The sequence below is a fragment of the Perca fluviatilis genome, chromosome 6 (assembly GCF_010015445.1).
Source record: "Perca fluviatilis chromosome 6, GENO_Pfluv_1.0, whole genome shotgun sequence".
Lineage (NCBI taxonomy): Eukaryota > Metazoa > Chordata > Actinopteri > Perciformes > Percidae > Perca > Perca fluviatilis.
The window spans coordinates 32,701,433-32,714,544 of NC_053117.1; the positions used below are offsets into that span (position 1 = coordinate 32,701,433).

Here is a 13,112-nt window from a genome sequence, read left to right on the forward strand (position 1 = left end):
AAACAGAGTGCTATAGCTTTGTGACTCATGAGAATTAAGAAAGGAAGGAGTTGAGTTTGGTTTTGGATAAGAGAAAATGAGGGAGAGAGGGAGTGAGAAATCCCTAAACACTAACTTGCACAAGTACATGCCAAAGCTCAACTCCAACCTTAAAAGATAAGACTAGTGATTTTAATTTATGTTATTTTTATTCTCAACAAACTCTGTAAACAAAACCAACAATGAATGTATCCTACTAACAAGTTTTAGAGCCCCATTGTTGTCCAAAAACTACTGCAAACACGCTGCATATGGTCAGTCTCTACAGTCAGTAATGATCTAATAAGAAAAATATATAAAATCGCCAGCCTTCTCCGTTAACAAAAACCCTTAACCCTCAACTTTAAAGCCTTAACCTTCAAACAGCCCTTTGAAGAAGTGAGAGCCAGACAAACTGTCCTCACTTTCATAAACCTGTCCTCACTCTCAATGTGTAAAATCCAGGAACACACACAAACACATCTGACGTCAAAAATCCAGAGCCAAGGATACGAGACCAGTTTTGACCTTTAAAAATATAACTCATTGTCACACTGTCCTTCCCGAAAGCAAGGCCTTCCTCATCCACACACGCACGCACACACACACACACACACACACACACACACACACACACACACACACACACACACACACACACACACACACACACACACACACACACACACACACACACACACACACACACACACACACACACACACACACACACACACACACACACACACACACGTTACTCTCTATTTAGGTCTACTGCATGGATTCCCTGAACATCTCTGTCCTCTGCTGCTGTGACACAAGTTATGTGACCATAAAATATTTGGCATATGTTTCAATTCATCAGACGTGTGATAAATGTCTGTTTTCAACTGGGAATAATTAATATTACAAACTTAAATGCTCCGCCTCACAATTAAGTTAAGTAGCCTGAAGGGGAAAATAAAAATGATAATTTGGAGCTGAACTTCAACTTTTTTGCATAAAAGTCTGCAACCAGTTCCATTATCCTTAGAAACTCCGCTTTCATCACCATTAAATGAACCTTGCGCCTCAATCTTGAGACATTACTTCATGAGTCAGTGGTGCTCACAGCTGGCCAAACAATATATATTGTGTGACCTTTGTGACACGCTAGCACAGTAAATAGAGCAGGTCAGTGAGTCCAACCTAATCAGGCCTTTCTAACTCTATTGTCTGGTTTCAGCACCAAAGCATTGTCCTTGTGGAGCAGGTGCAGAATCACCATAAGCTAATAAAGGGTGCCTAAAACAAGTTGTTGAAGGCAGACAACATTAAATTATCTTGGTAGAAAACAGTATTGATTGCTCTGTTCCTGCAGAATCGGTTGCCCAAAGCAGGAACAAACACTATAATAACAGAAGTCCAAGAATCAAATAGAAGTTAGTGACAAATTTGTCGATGAGACACAATGTCAGTCCTCCTCTAATGTGTGTCAGTGTCCATTCTGATTACTTCATTTTAGATGACAATCATCATCATCAGTAACATATAGGAAAACAGGTAGCAATTTATTTGACCGGTCCTGTAATTTCTTAATAATTCTGTTAGAAGTATGGTACTAATTAAATGGAAAATAGAGAGACAGTTATTTGAGTTGAGTTAGTTGTGATGAGTTTATATTTCAGAAGAAATTTCTTCAGAAAACCACTAATCTTAACGTAGTGCATTGTAAACTTATTTTCACATTTGTTGTATTGTATGCTTGCCTGTGGACAGATTTGACTTTTTTCAGGTTCAGCTGACCTCTCTAGGTTAAGTAAGCAAATAATTGGAATGAATTAAAGTGAAACAGTGTTAAGCTGTCTCCCTATAATAAATAGTACATAATCCTTTTTATGGGACGTTCGTGAAAAATTACAATTACATATCACCTCCTCTCTAGGAGATAATGACAATATGGGAGCTTTGGGATTAAAGCAGATTTCCTGCACAACATTGCATTTGTTGCCATATGCTTTTGATTGCAGGCAGTGTTACTGAACTCTTCACATTTTTTATAGCAAAATAGAGCTGAGCTGAGCTGCTTAGTCACTTTTGACACCAAAACACTACTGTACTCCTTCCACTCAGATGTAATCCCATTCAAAGCAAGTCAAAAAAGTACAAAATGACAAGAAAGAAAAATAGGAACCTCTGATAAAAGTATCACCTCAAAAGAGCAAAGCTGGGTTTTGGTATTATCACACAAAATCATGGATAAATGATTTGACACTCTACATAAACCTAAATGACCTTAATCAAGTTAATCCACGACCTGCAGAGCAAACTCTTTAGTAGACTTTCTGTAATTAACTTTTAAAGAATAATCACTGCTGATTTAACTGTAAGAAAGTTTTTTTTTTTATTGCTGAAACTTGAATAGACATTCACAGCATCTTCACCACCGGTACTAGAAGCTATTCCCTGTGAAAGTAATTTGTAGTAAAAAACAACCAAATAAAATCCAGTGAGTATTGTATGTTTGTTCCCACTGGCAACATTGACTGTTGCATCAACACACCCACACACCTGTGCAACTTAACAGTTTCACTAAAACTGCCAGCTGATGACATGATCTCAGTGATGAATAATGAAAAGCGAGAGGAGAGGAAAAAACGACTGACGCCATCTTTTACACACAGATGCATGGCGAGGCAGAAGAGAGGGAAGACAGACACAGACGACGGGAGGGAAGGAAATGCTTAAGTGAAGTTTTGCAAATTAGCTATCACCCTATTGCCATGGCAGCAGGTGCACTGAAATTGCCTTGGCTCAACATTTAAACAAAAAAGCAATAAAGAAGCAGAAAAAGAGAAGGAGGGAAATAATGTGTGTGATTTTCGAGGTCTGTCTGGGAGGAAGCACAGCAGCACCAGGCAGACAGGGAAGAGAGAGAGGGAGAGAGAGAGAGAGAGAGAGACAGACAGACAGTAAAAATAAGCTCCAGCAAATGAAAGAGACAGACAGACAGACTGTGGCTGAGCAGATGGTGAAAAACAAACAATCACACTGCTGTCTGTGTGTTGTTCTGTCTGAAACCAAAAAAATAAGAAATCAATGAAGGAAAAATACAAATGATTTTAAATTGTTACAAAATACCATTTGCTCAAGAAATCAACTCTAATTTTAATATAAAAACAATCATTTTTAAATTTGTGAATAACAGACAAACCAAGAATAACAATGGAGTTCATGAGATAAAAATGAATCATCCCACGAAGAAAATCTTTTAACAGGTATTGATTAAGGCTAACAACTACAGATGGATGGATATCAGGTTAATGCCAAAATTTAGAGAGACCCTCCTAATGATTCGAAAGGTCTTACTTAGTATGTTTTCATGACAACAGCAAACTGATAAGTACGATACAATGCAATATGATTCAATTCAGCTTTAATTAAATATTGATCCAGCTCATATTTGATATTTACTTCTGCCAAGAAAGTTGTTTTTGGTTTGTTTATCTGTCAGCAGGATTATGGAAAAGACTACTGGCCTGATTTTCATGAAACTTGGGGGATTGGTGTAACATAGGCCTCGTAAAAACCCATTCAATTTTGGAGTTAGGAGCCATGATACTGTGGAAGTAGTGTTACTTTCCTCATGTGACTTTGTAACACCAGCTACTTCATCCTAGCAGAGGGATTTGTGGTACCAATGAGTCTTGTAACGTTTTTTCCGATTCGTATCAGTTCACTTTAACACCTTTGTATTCATTTAAAATATTTTTGGCTCTTTATTTTATTCTTTTAGCTTAGCACCTTTTTGCGTCTTTCTGTATGTAAAGCACTTTGAATTGCCTTGTTGATGAAAGGTGCTATACAAATAAACTCGTCCTCCATATTAGTAAGTAATACCATAATAAATGGAGTACAGCTCACAGGTTGATTAATGTATTAAATATAGAATAATTAGTTTTTTTATGTGGGAAGTCAAAAGACGCTTAGTCATTAATTAGTGTGGGTTCTTAATGCTAGTGTATGATATGTCATGCATTAATTCATACATTAATTCAAGCTGAGTCATGCATTAATTACTGTCAAGTCATTAGACTGTTACTGATGTTCTCTATTATCAAACAGCAAAGGAGAGAACAGCTTAATGAGCAATCAAATTACCCAGATACCCACATAGAAAACGACTCAATTCAGAGACATTTTAACTTATCAACCTATCCGGTGGGACTTGTTACCAAGCTGGAACCCAGAAATAGACCCACACAGTTGTAGCCCATGGTGAAAGCAAGTCTGCCTGCATCCGCTGACCCATTAAAGCAAGCGCACAGTCGCTCGTATATCACCAGAGTCTAAGTGCAACTGGTAGGAGAACTCAAGTCAGCACTGTTGGCAAAGCTCCCAGGAGTCATTAAGCATGGCCTCTAACTGTCATTGTCCCCCGTCTGTGGCTCCTGTGGGGCCCGCGGGCTGAATTTGGGCCACCGCAAAGTTCCAAAGGTACCAGAGTGATAAGACATTACCTTTTATTGAGGAAGAATATTAGCAGCATAAACGAACACCCACTGGCTCTGTACAGGTCATGCTCATGAATGTCTATGTGAAACAGATCCTTTACAACGCTTTAAGTATTACAGACAAACCAAGTCACCTTCTGTGGAAATAATAGCTTTAAGGCCAATTTCTTACCAGTAAAAGAGTCAATCTCAGTCTCTAAATGTCTGTTTTTTTGTTGATTTTGTGTCGTACTGTATATTTCCAGTTGTTTTGCTAGGTGCGGCTTGTGTTTTAAGTGTGAAATCCAATTGTCTAGTTTTGAACTTGAGTTTAAAGGTGCACTATGAGTTCCTGCATGGTTTCAGCGCAATTTCATTTTTGTCTCAAATCGTAGGAATCTCTCCTTGACCCGTTAGCTGCCTGCCCCCTGAATACACTGTGAAAAAGCCCGGTCTCAGGAGACAACACAGGGGTCCAAAATACAACAAACTACTCTAGCCAATCACCAACAAGATGGTTGAGAGAGGGGGTGGGGGTTAGTGAAAGTTAAGGTGTAGACAAATATAGCCGATGGCCGACCGTTGACAGAAAACCCCGTCGATATGATCAGTCGCGGTCCAAAAAAGTGCCACAGAACAGACCAAAAAGACGAGAGGAGACGAGACGTAATACATCTCTATAACAGCAGGCGGCGCTAATCTGTAATGTTGCCCAAGAAATGAAAACCAACAGCTGATTGGACGAACACGTCACATGGGTTTGTTTTCTCCGGAAATTCAAAGCCACACTGTCATGGCGGCCGTTCAGAATACAATCTCATATTGTACTAAAATAGTTCACTGAAACATGTTTCTGAAAACATTTTAAGCGAGAGATAGGCCATGGTGTTGCTGAATCTGTCTTCATTTCAGATCAACAAAGGTCAGTTTAAAAGATTTTCGTCAGATTTTGAGAGACTCTAGTCACCTCATCCCGCTCGTCATTTCCGGGTGAGTCCCGACTACCCTGCCGCCGACCGAACATGTCAGGTCGGCCAAAATTAACGTCAACAGCCCCCCAGACACACCGAACAGATTTGAGTCACTGACCTTGCCAGACTGTCCCACGGCCGATAATCGGCCTGGTGTGTCAGCGCCCTTAGTCAGTTAGTCATGACAGTTATGGAAACATGGGGGGAGGGGCAAGCTTCCTCTGTTTTGTTTGGAATTTACTTGGAACGTCAACAGATTTTTTTAAATCATTGTCATTACGGTGACTAAAATATATTTGTGCAATCTTAATCAAGAAGAAAAGAACATTTTGTTTTGGTAAAAGCAGGTCGAAGGTAAATGTTGAATTCATTAGAAAGAGATGCTTTGGCTGCCAGCTGCCCTCAATATTCGTTTTCATGTATCTACAATGCTCAGGCAAGACACACAAATAATAATGTAAACATGTCATCTACCAAGAATAATACAGCTCCTCCCAAGGCATATTACACTGTCATTGTTTTGACCTGTAATTGTGCTGCAACCAATATCCATGTCAGGGTAATTTTGAGAAGGAAATCATTTCCCAGACTTTATCAGAATCAAATCAGTAGCGTCTGAGAAATCAGTTGTGACTGAGGAAGGATGAATAAATAAATAAAGAAACAGACAGAAAGAGCTGACACTGAGATGTCTAAGTTGTTTGTTTGTCAAAAGTTCAAGGCGTCCATTGTGGCCACCGAGGTGCAGAACATTATCCAAAAGCCTCATCTGCACTGAATCTTTATATCAAGAGATGAAGCTTTAAAAACATACTACCAAAAGGTCTTGACTTGTTGGACTTTATTGAAAACATTAGTGTTTATCCGTGTTTACTTTATTGCGTCTGGTGGTCACTTACCCCGAAGTTGGAGGCTGCAAATCTGGCCGGAGCAGAGACGTTGGTGGAGGCGATTGGGTGGGCGTAGAAGGCATTGATGTTGGCCAGCAGGGTGCTCATCACTGCTGGCACCCCTGACAGCATGTACTTAGAAGACAGGCAAGAGAAATGACTGAGGGGGAAAGGAAAGGAGAGAGATAGAGGGGGGGAGGATGAGACCGGTGGAGACAGAAGGAAGGAGGGGGTTGAGAAGAAGACATATAGAGGCCAGAGAGAGAGATCGGAAAGGAGGATGTATGACATAAATTGTGGAGATGAAAGTGGAGGGAGGGAGGGAGGGGGGAAAGGGTTGGGCATAATTATACATAGAGAGAGAGACAACAGATAGAGAGGGAAACGAAAATGAAGTAAGTGGAGATTAAGTAAAAGCAGTTGATCACCAGTGTAAAATTGTCAACTGTCATGACTTAATAACACTATCAGACTATTTATATATCTAAACTACTACATTTTTATATATCAGACACATCATGAAACAGCTCATTTATTTTTTTGTAATTAGGACAAATCAAGACACAGACTACAGAGCCCGGCAGCTTTTAATTCATCTTTTAGGTATAGAGGAGCCTAAAAGGTACTTAATTAATTCCCCCATATTAATATCATTAAAGTAAACTGAGGATCAGTTGACTGGTCATGAGGAGTGCTACTCAGTGATAACAGTTGTATATGTTTTGTGTCTGAGGTATTAACCCATATCAGTGGTTATGAACTTACAAACTAGGGTCATCAAGTGTGATGTGGACAATTATCACGTACGTAGAGACAATATCAAGCTGCATCACGGCAAGTGAAGGATCCAGCATTTTTGAAGCAAAAGGATACATTCATGCTTTGATTTTGACCATTCATTTTAAAATCAGTTTTTTTGTAACTCAACATAAAGATCCCCTCCAGATAGATGTTTTAAGACATAAAATATACTTTGCTTTGAGTATTATTTGTGTCAGATATCGTTTTTATGAAAAAAACGTTTAATTACATCATAAAAAATACTTAAAATGACCTCTACTCCATCTCCCGCACTGTGACAGTAGCGACACCATTGACAATATATGTATCCCCCTGGAGGTTTTGACAGTTAAATGTTGTGTTATCTTTAAAACACATTGTTTAACTGTTAACTCAAGCTCAATTATAAATTCTAGAGTACAAATTTGTGTACGCAAGTTACAAATTCGAGAGTGGGACGGAATCATAAAAACAGATACATACGAACAGTTTGTTCGTATGTGTAACCAAAATGTAGCTGAGATTCAGCAGCCTTTCAGTGAGATGTGAGGCTTTTATAATGGCTAAAGTGCGTCTGTGTATTTCAATCACCATTTTTATTTGGCTGAGTTATTGATTGGCTCATAAAGCCTATTTCCATTAGGACACAGTCTGAGCCATTTCTGCTTACTACTTTAATTTACTCAATTCTCCCCAGTATGATTATGTTGTTTTGTTTGTGTTACTTTTTCACACAAAACAAACAAATAAACCCTATCTGTGCCTTAAAGGTCAAATTACAACATTATTAATGTAATTAAAACCACTGTGTGAAAAAGTGTGTGTGCGTGTGTGTGTGTGTGTGTGTGTGTGGATGAGGAAGGCCTCATTGAGTCTCTCTCCACTTGCCTACAATAATCCAATCAAACAGCCAGGAAATCTCTGAGGTGACAGGTCATCTCTCCTCATTAGACTTGATAAACTAATTTGATTTCTGTTTATAGTTCATGACAGCTCCGCCTAACTCTCATGACATCAACACACACGGACACGCATCCATGGACACACTCACACTCACACGCTCATGCACACCCACACCCACACACGCACATGCACGCGCACGCACGCACGCACACACACACACACACACACACACACACACACACGCACACACTAATTGAAAGTATTTCCTGATTTGATTTACCCACACCTGCACACAATCGGCTAACATCATGGCCTTGTGAACTTGCATATCCAGATACACACTTTTCAAATTGAATCACATTTTTACAGTGAGCTTACGTCATGGCCTGGTATATGGACTCGATGCCATAGCGCATGGCGAACTCGTCCACGATGTCCTGCTGCACCTCATCAAAGTAAACCTTCCACGCATCGTCTCCCTGAGCCGCTGGGATCTTGACGACGCCGCCTCCCTCTACATCCGTCGAGTAGTGGAACATGTTCTACAAAGAAAAAGGTTGAGAGAACAAGAAAACATAAGCAGTGCTTAAGTAAACAACAGCCAGGAGTTTAAACAAGTTACACAGTAGTGAGCCGAGATGTTCTGACTTTAAAGGTTGCTGAAAAATCATCACAGTCATTTTGGACATGTCACTGTTGGGTGTTGACATTACTTATTCTTGCCAACTGAGAAAATGTCAAATCTGGCAACTTTGTTAATTTTTTTTTCTTGTTTGTCTGTTCGTGTTAGCAGCCTCAAACATGAGAAACAATTTGTCTAATCTGACAAGGCTTTAGATAAAGAATATCAGATCTGTGTAATTTGTAGAAAACTCCAAAATAATTATTATACAATCAGAAAAAAATGTCTATGAATTTCCTGGTTTACTCCTTATTGAATTTAGTGCCTAAACAAAGAGGTCAATTCATAGATTCGTCTGCTGTATTTGCAGAAAATGAATCAACAACAATTTTAATAAAAAATGGTTTAAAAGTAATTTATCAAGCAAAAATTCAGATCATTCACTAGTTCTTATTTTTTCAAATGTGAGGATTTGCTGCTGCGTTTTTGCCTGGGAACCATACCAATCTGCATGTTGTATTTGCTCTGGCAGATACGTCTGCCCCCCTCACATTCAGAAAGTTTTCCAACCGACCTGGCCCTGGGCGGACCAATCACAACTGTTAATTTAATATGGGACGGGTTTGAGACAATGATCGACAGAGGGGCGTCACCTACTTGTAGACGTAATTTGAGAAAGTTTGTGGCCATGCAGCCATTTTTGTTCTGCTAGAAAAAGCACACCAAGCACCTCCACAAGTTGCATGTGTCACTCAGCTCAGCGCTACGTCACACGTTTTGTTGCTCGGACTGGTTGTACGCAGGTCTATCCAACTGCATCCAGGGCATTTTCGTCTGTGGCCATTGGAAATCCAAATTGAACTGAGAGGTTCCAGATTAATACTCATTTGTGAATTAGTCTGGTGACACCAGGCTAGCTGCTTTTCTGATATATACTGCTACGGTATTGTTCTTGATTAAATGCCCAACTCTTTATGGACTGTGTGTGTGTGTGTGTGTGTGTGTGTGTGTGTTATGTGTCAAAGTGACAAATAAAAGCAAAGCAAGACTCCAGCTACTCCTGGACTTCCTACATCAGCTTATTACTTAAAGTCGGTTGTCAGTTTCCTCATTACCAGTTGTATCTGTGTGTGTGTGTGTATGTGTGTGTGCGTGTGTTACCTCATGAAGGCATGTGTACTGTACGTGGTAGGGTGCCACCTTCTCCTCTCCTTCAATCTCCACACTGATCTGAAGACGAATGGCACCAGACACCGCCGACTTGTCGGTTCTCTTTTCTGCAAGTGGAAGTCATACATCGCTCAGAGTTGAACTTAAGTTGAACTTTGGATCTAAGACGACAACTAAACCAAAGCGCTGCACGGCTAATGAGCAAATCCATACTCCGAAACACAAACACAACTACCAAATATACACTCCCATGTACTCCACAAATACAGAATTACACACACACACACACACACACACACACACACACACACACACACACACACACACACACACACACACACACACACACACACACACACACACACACACACACACACACACACACACACACACATCTCCTATATTCCCATGGTTCTCAGTGACTACATACCCAAGTTGTACCAGACGTCCATCTCTCCACTCAGAGTTCGGACCTCGATGATGCTCTGACCCAAAAAGTCATCAGATTCCCTCTTCAGACGCTGCTTCACTCGCGACTTGATGTCATCGTCTTCGTCCCAAACACGCAGCTTTATACGATCCGATGAGTTGTGACACTCGCTGTGAAGACATATAATATAGTTTTTGAAACGGTGTTACTGTAGCTGTAATATAGCTAAGTCTGTTAGAAATGCCTTAGCTATATAGTTTAGAAAATATTATAGGCTTAGAGTTAGACAAAACTAACAGTAGGACAGGCAATTACAAAACTGTTGACTACTTCAGCACCATGGACAGCACCATGTACTTTTTACTCCACTACATTTATTCACGGCTATAGTTGAGCATATAAGCGTTTACATTAAAACATATGATGAGTTGATAGAATATGATGTGTTATTTGACATTAAACTACCCAACAGAATATAAAATTGTTAAAGTAGTAAAATGTGCTTATTGGAATAATAATGCAACTATATATTCTATGCACTCAATGATGCTACTTGGATCTGACAGTAATAAAACACAAATATAATATACACAGGTATAATAATATAAGACATCATTAGTATTTTTACTTTTGATACTTTACATTAAAGGTGCAGTAGGTAAGCCTTATAAAACTCACTTTCTGTCATATTTGCTGAAACTGACCCTATGTTCCAGTAGAACTACATGAAGCAGGAAATAAAAATAAAAAAATCTGGCAGCCTGTAGTGCGATTTGCAAAAATCCACCGCTCAATGTACAGATGCACCAATCATGGCCAGGAGGGGTGTCTAACTGTGTGTCAATCACTGCTCATGCACACGCATTAATTCTCCCTTGTGGGGGGAGGGGCTTAGGAGACCGTTTTGGGCTTTAGCGGAAAGGGGGGAGGGACTGGGAAGTTGTCGATGTTCAAATTTTTTGGCTAAGTCCTGGATCTTCGCAATCCTACCTACAGCACCTTTAAGCTAATACTATTGATGCATTTTTATTATGTATGATTTTGCTTTTATCAAGACCTTTGCTGATAATACAGTTTTTCTTTCTTTTTTTTTTTACATTTGTGTTGTATTTCTACTTTTACTTAAAGGCCCTGCACAACCTCACAGGTGTCCTATAGGACTCCATGTACTAAACAATATTATGTCCCAGTCAGGTGCAACAATGCTTACAGGAGATCAAGGGAGTGTGTGTACACACACACACACACACACACACACACACACACACACACACACACACACACACACACACACACACACACACACACACACACACACACACACACACACACACACACACACACACACACACACACACACACACACACACACACACACACACACACACACAGTCCTGAGAAGAGCTCTAATCAACCAAACAATGTGGGTGTGCACTCCAGGACCTAAGGAAAGGATCTGAAACCATCTTCCACCAATGCAGGGTGATTGTGACAGTGACAATGTTTTCCTGACACCTTGCCAGACCTCTGAGAGCGCCAGCTCAGATTTACAACCAGGAAGAAAATAACGAGCAGAACTTACAAGCTGTACTTTTCCTCCCAGACTGGGTTCAGGTTGCCGTAGATGGTCTTTGTTCTCTTCTTGGTCTTTCCAACTTGGATGGTGACATACGGGTCACTGGAGCCCGTTCTGTCTTTGGCCTGGAGACCCTGTGCACTGACGACTGATAACACACACACACACACACACAATGACTATGAAAATTGCATAAGAAAAACAAACACCTACTCGTTACCATCATCATTCTGTCTCATTCACTCTCTCACACACACACACACACACACACACACCAAAACACAAGATTGTATCATCCCACGCAGTTATGCAAAGCCTCATAACACAATACTCTTGACTCACAGGCAGATGTTGAGTAACTACATTTCTCACCACACAACTGTTTTCACCCGATTGTTTGCCCTTTCTGTGCAACAGGTTGTCAAAGAGGTCTAAAGACTTGAAGAGATGACGTGGCCTGGCTTTCAAGGGAAAACATCTGTCACCACAGATAGTATGCTTGGATTATACCAGCCGACATGCATATTTGCTGAATTTTAAATGGAATATATGCACTCTGTAGTCTGCATATTGTTTCTGTACATTTCTATCAATATAACAAAGCAATAAATTAAATAAGAAGCAGTTTCTGTGACACTGTTGTGCTGATACTCAAACAGCATCAACACAGCAAATGTGTTTTCCTTGAAGACCGTCTGTCTGGCTTCCATTGTATCCAAGTTACAGGAAACACTTTTGATCAATGGAGATTAAAGGCTTATAAGCCAAGTCTGGAGACATTTCTTTGAGATGGAAGGTCAACAGGCACCAAAGAGGTTGAAATAAAGTTGGTGAGTGTCAAAATGTGTTTGGGCTTGCTCAGAAAAAAAGGGCTGCAGGTGTTTTGATGTGCACTAAACATAGGGAGTGTGTTGTGCTCTGTGAGGATCTTACTGATTTAAACCAGGAAGAGTACAAGGGAGCTTACTCATCTGCCAGAAAAGAACTACCATCTACACCCATTTTCCACATTGCAGTGCTTAAAGAAATTGCTTGACATTTTGGGACCACTCTCATAGAGCTCAACAGTGGCGGCCCACTTTTTGAACAGCTCTAGTTCCGGAGGTGATTAACTTTAAAGCTAGAGTCAGCAGCCGGTTAGCTAGCACAAAGACTGGAAACAGGGACAAACAGCTAGCCAGGCTATGTCCAACAACAACTAAATTCGCCTCCCAATAAAGCTCACTTATTAAAGGCATAATTTGTAGGTATACTATCCCTAACTGCTTGTAAATACACAG

At 40.1% G+C, this 13,112-nt stretch overlaps 1 protein-coding gene across 10 annotated transcripts in view; it reads right to left on the reverse strand.

Moving 5' to 3' along the window:
- Positions 1-13,112, reverse strand: part of LOC120560704 (protein unc-13 homolog B-like) — a 103,191-nt gene that overhangs the window by 40,766 nt on the left and 49,313 nt on the right. For all 10 annotated transcript variants that reach the window (XM_039803473.1, XM_039803474.1, XM_039803472.1 and 7 more), the window contains 5 exons: positions 11,839-11,980; positions 10,257-10,426; positions 9,818-9,933; positions 8,413-8,576; positions 6,361-6,511 (listed from right to left, as the gene is read on the reverse strand). In XM_039803473.1, coding sequence (XP_039659407.1) covers positions 6,361-6,511; positions 8,413-8,576; positions 9,818-9,933; positions 10,257-10,426; positions 11,839-11,980 — 743 coding nt within the window. The remainder of the gene's footprint in view (positions 1-6,360; positions 6,512-8,412; positions 8,577-9,817; positions 9,934-10,256; positions 10,427-11,838; positions 11,981-13,112) is intronic.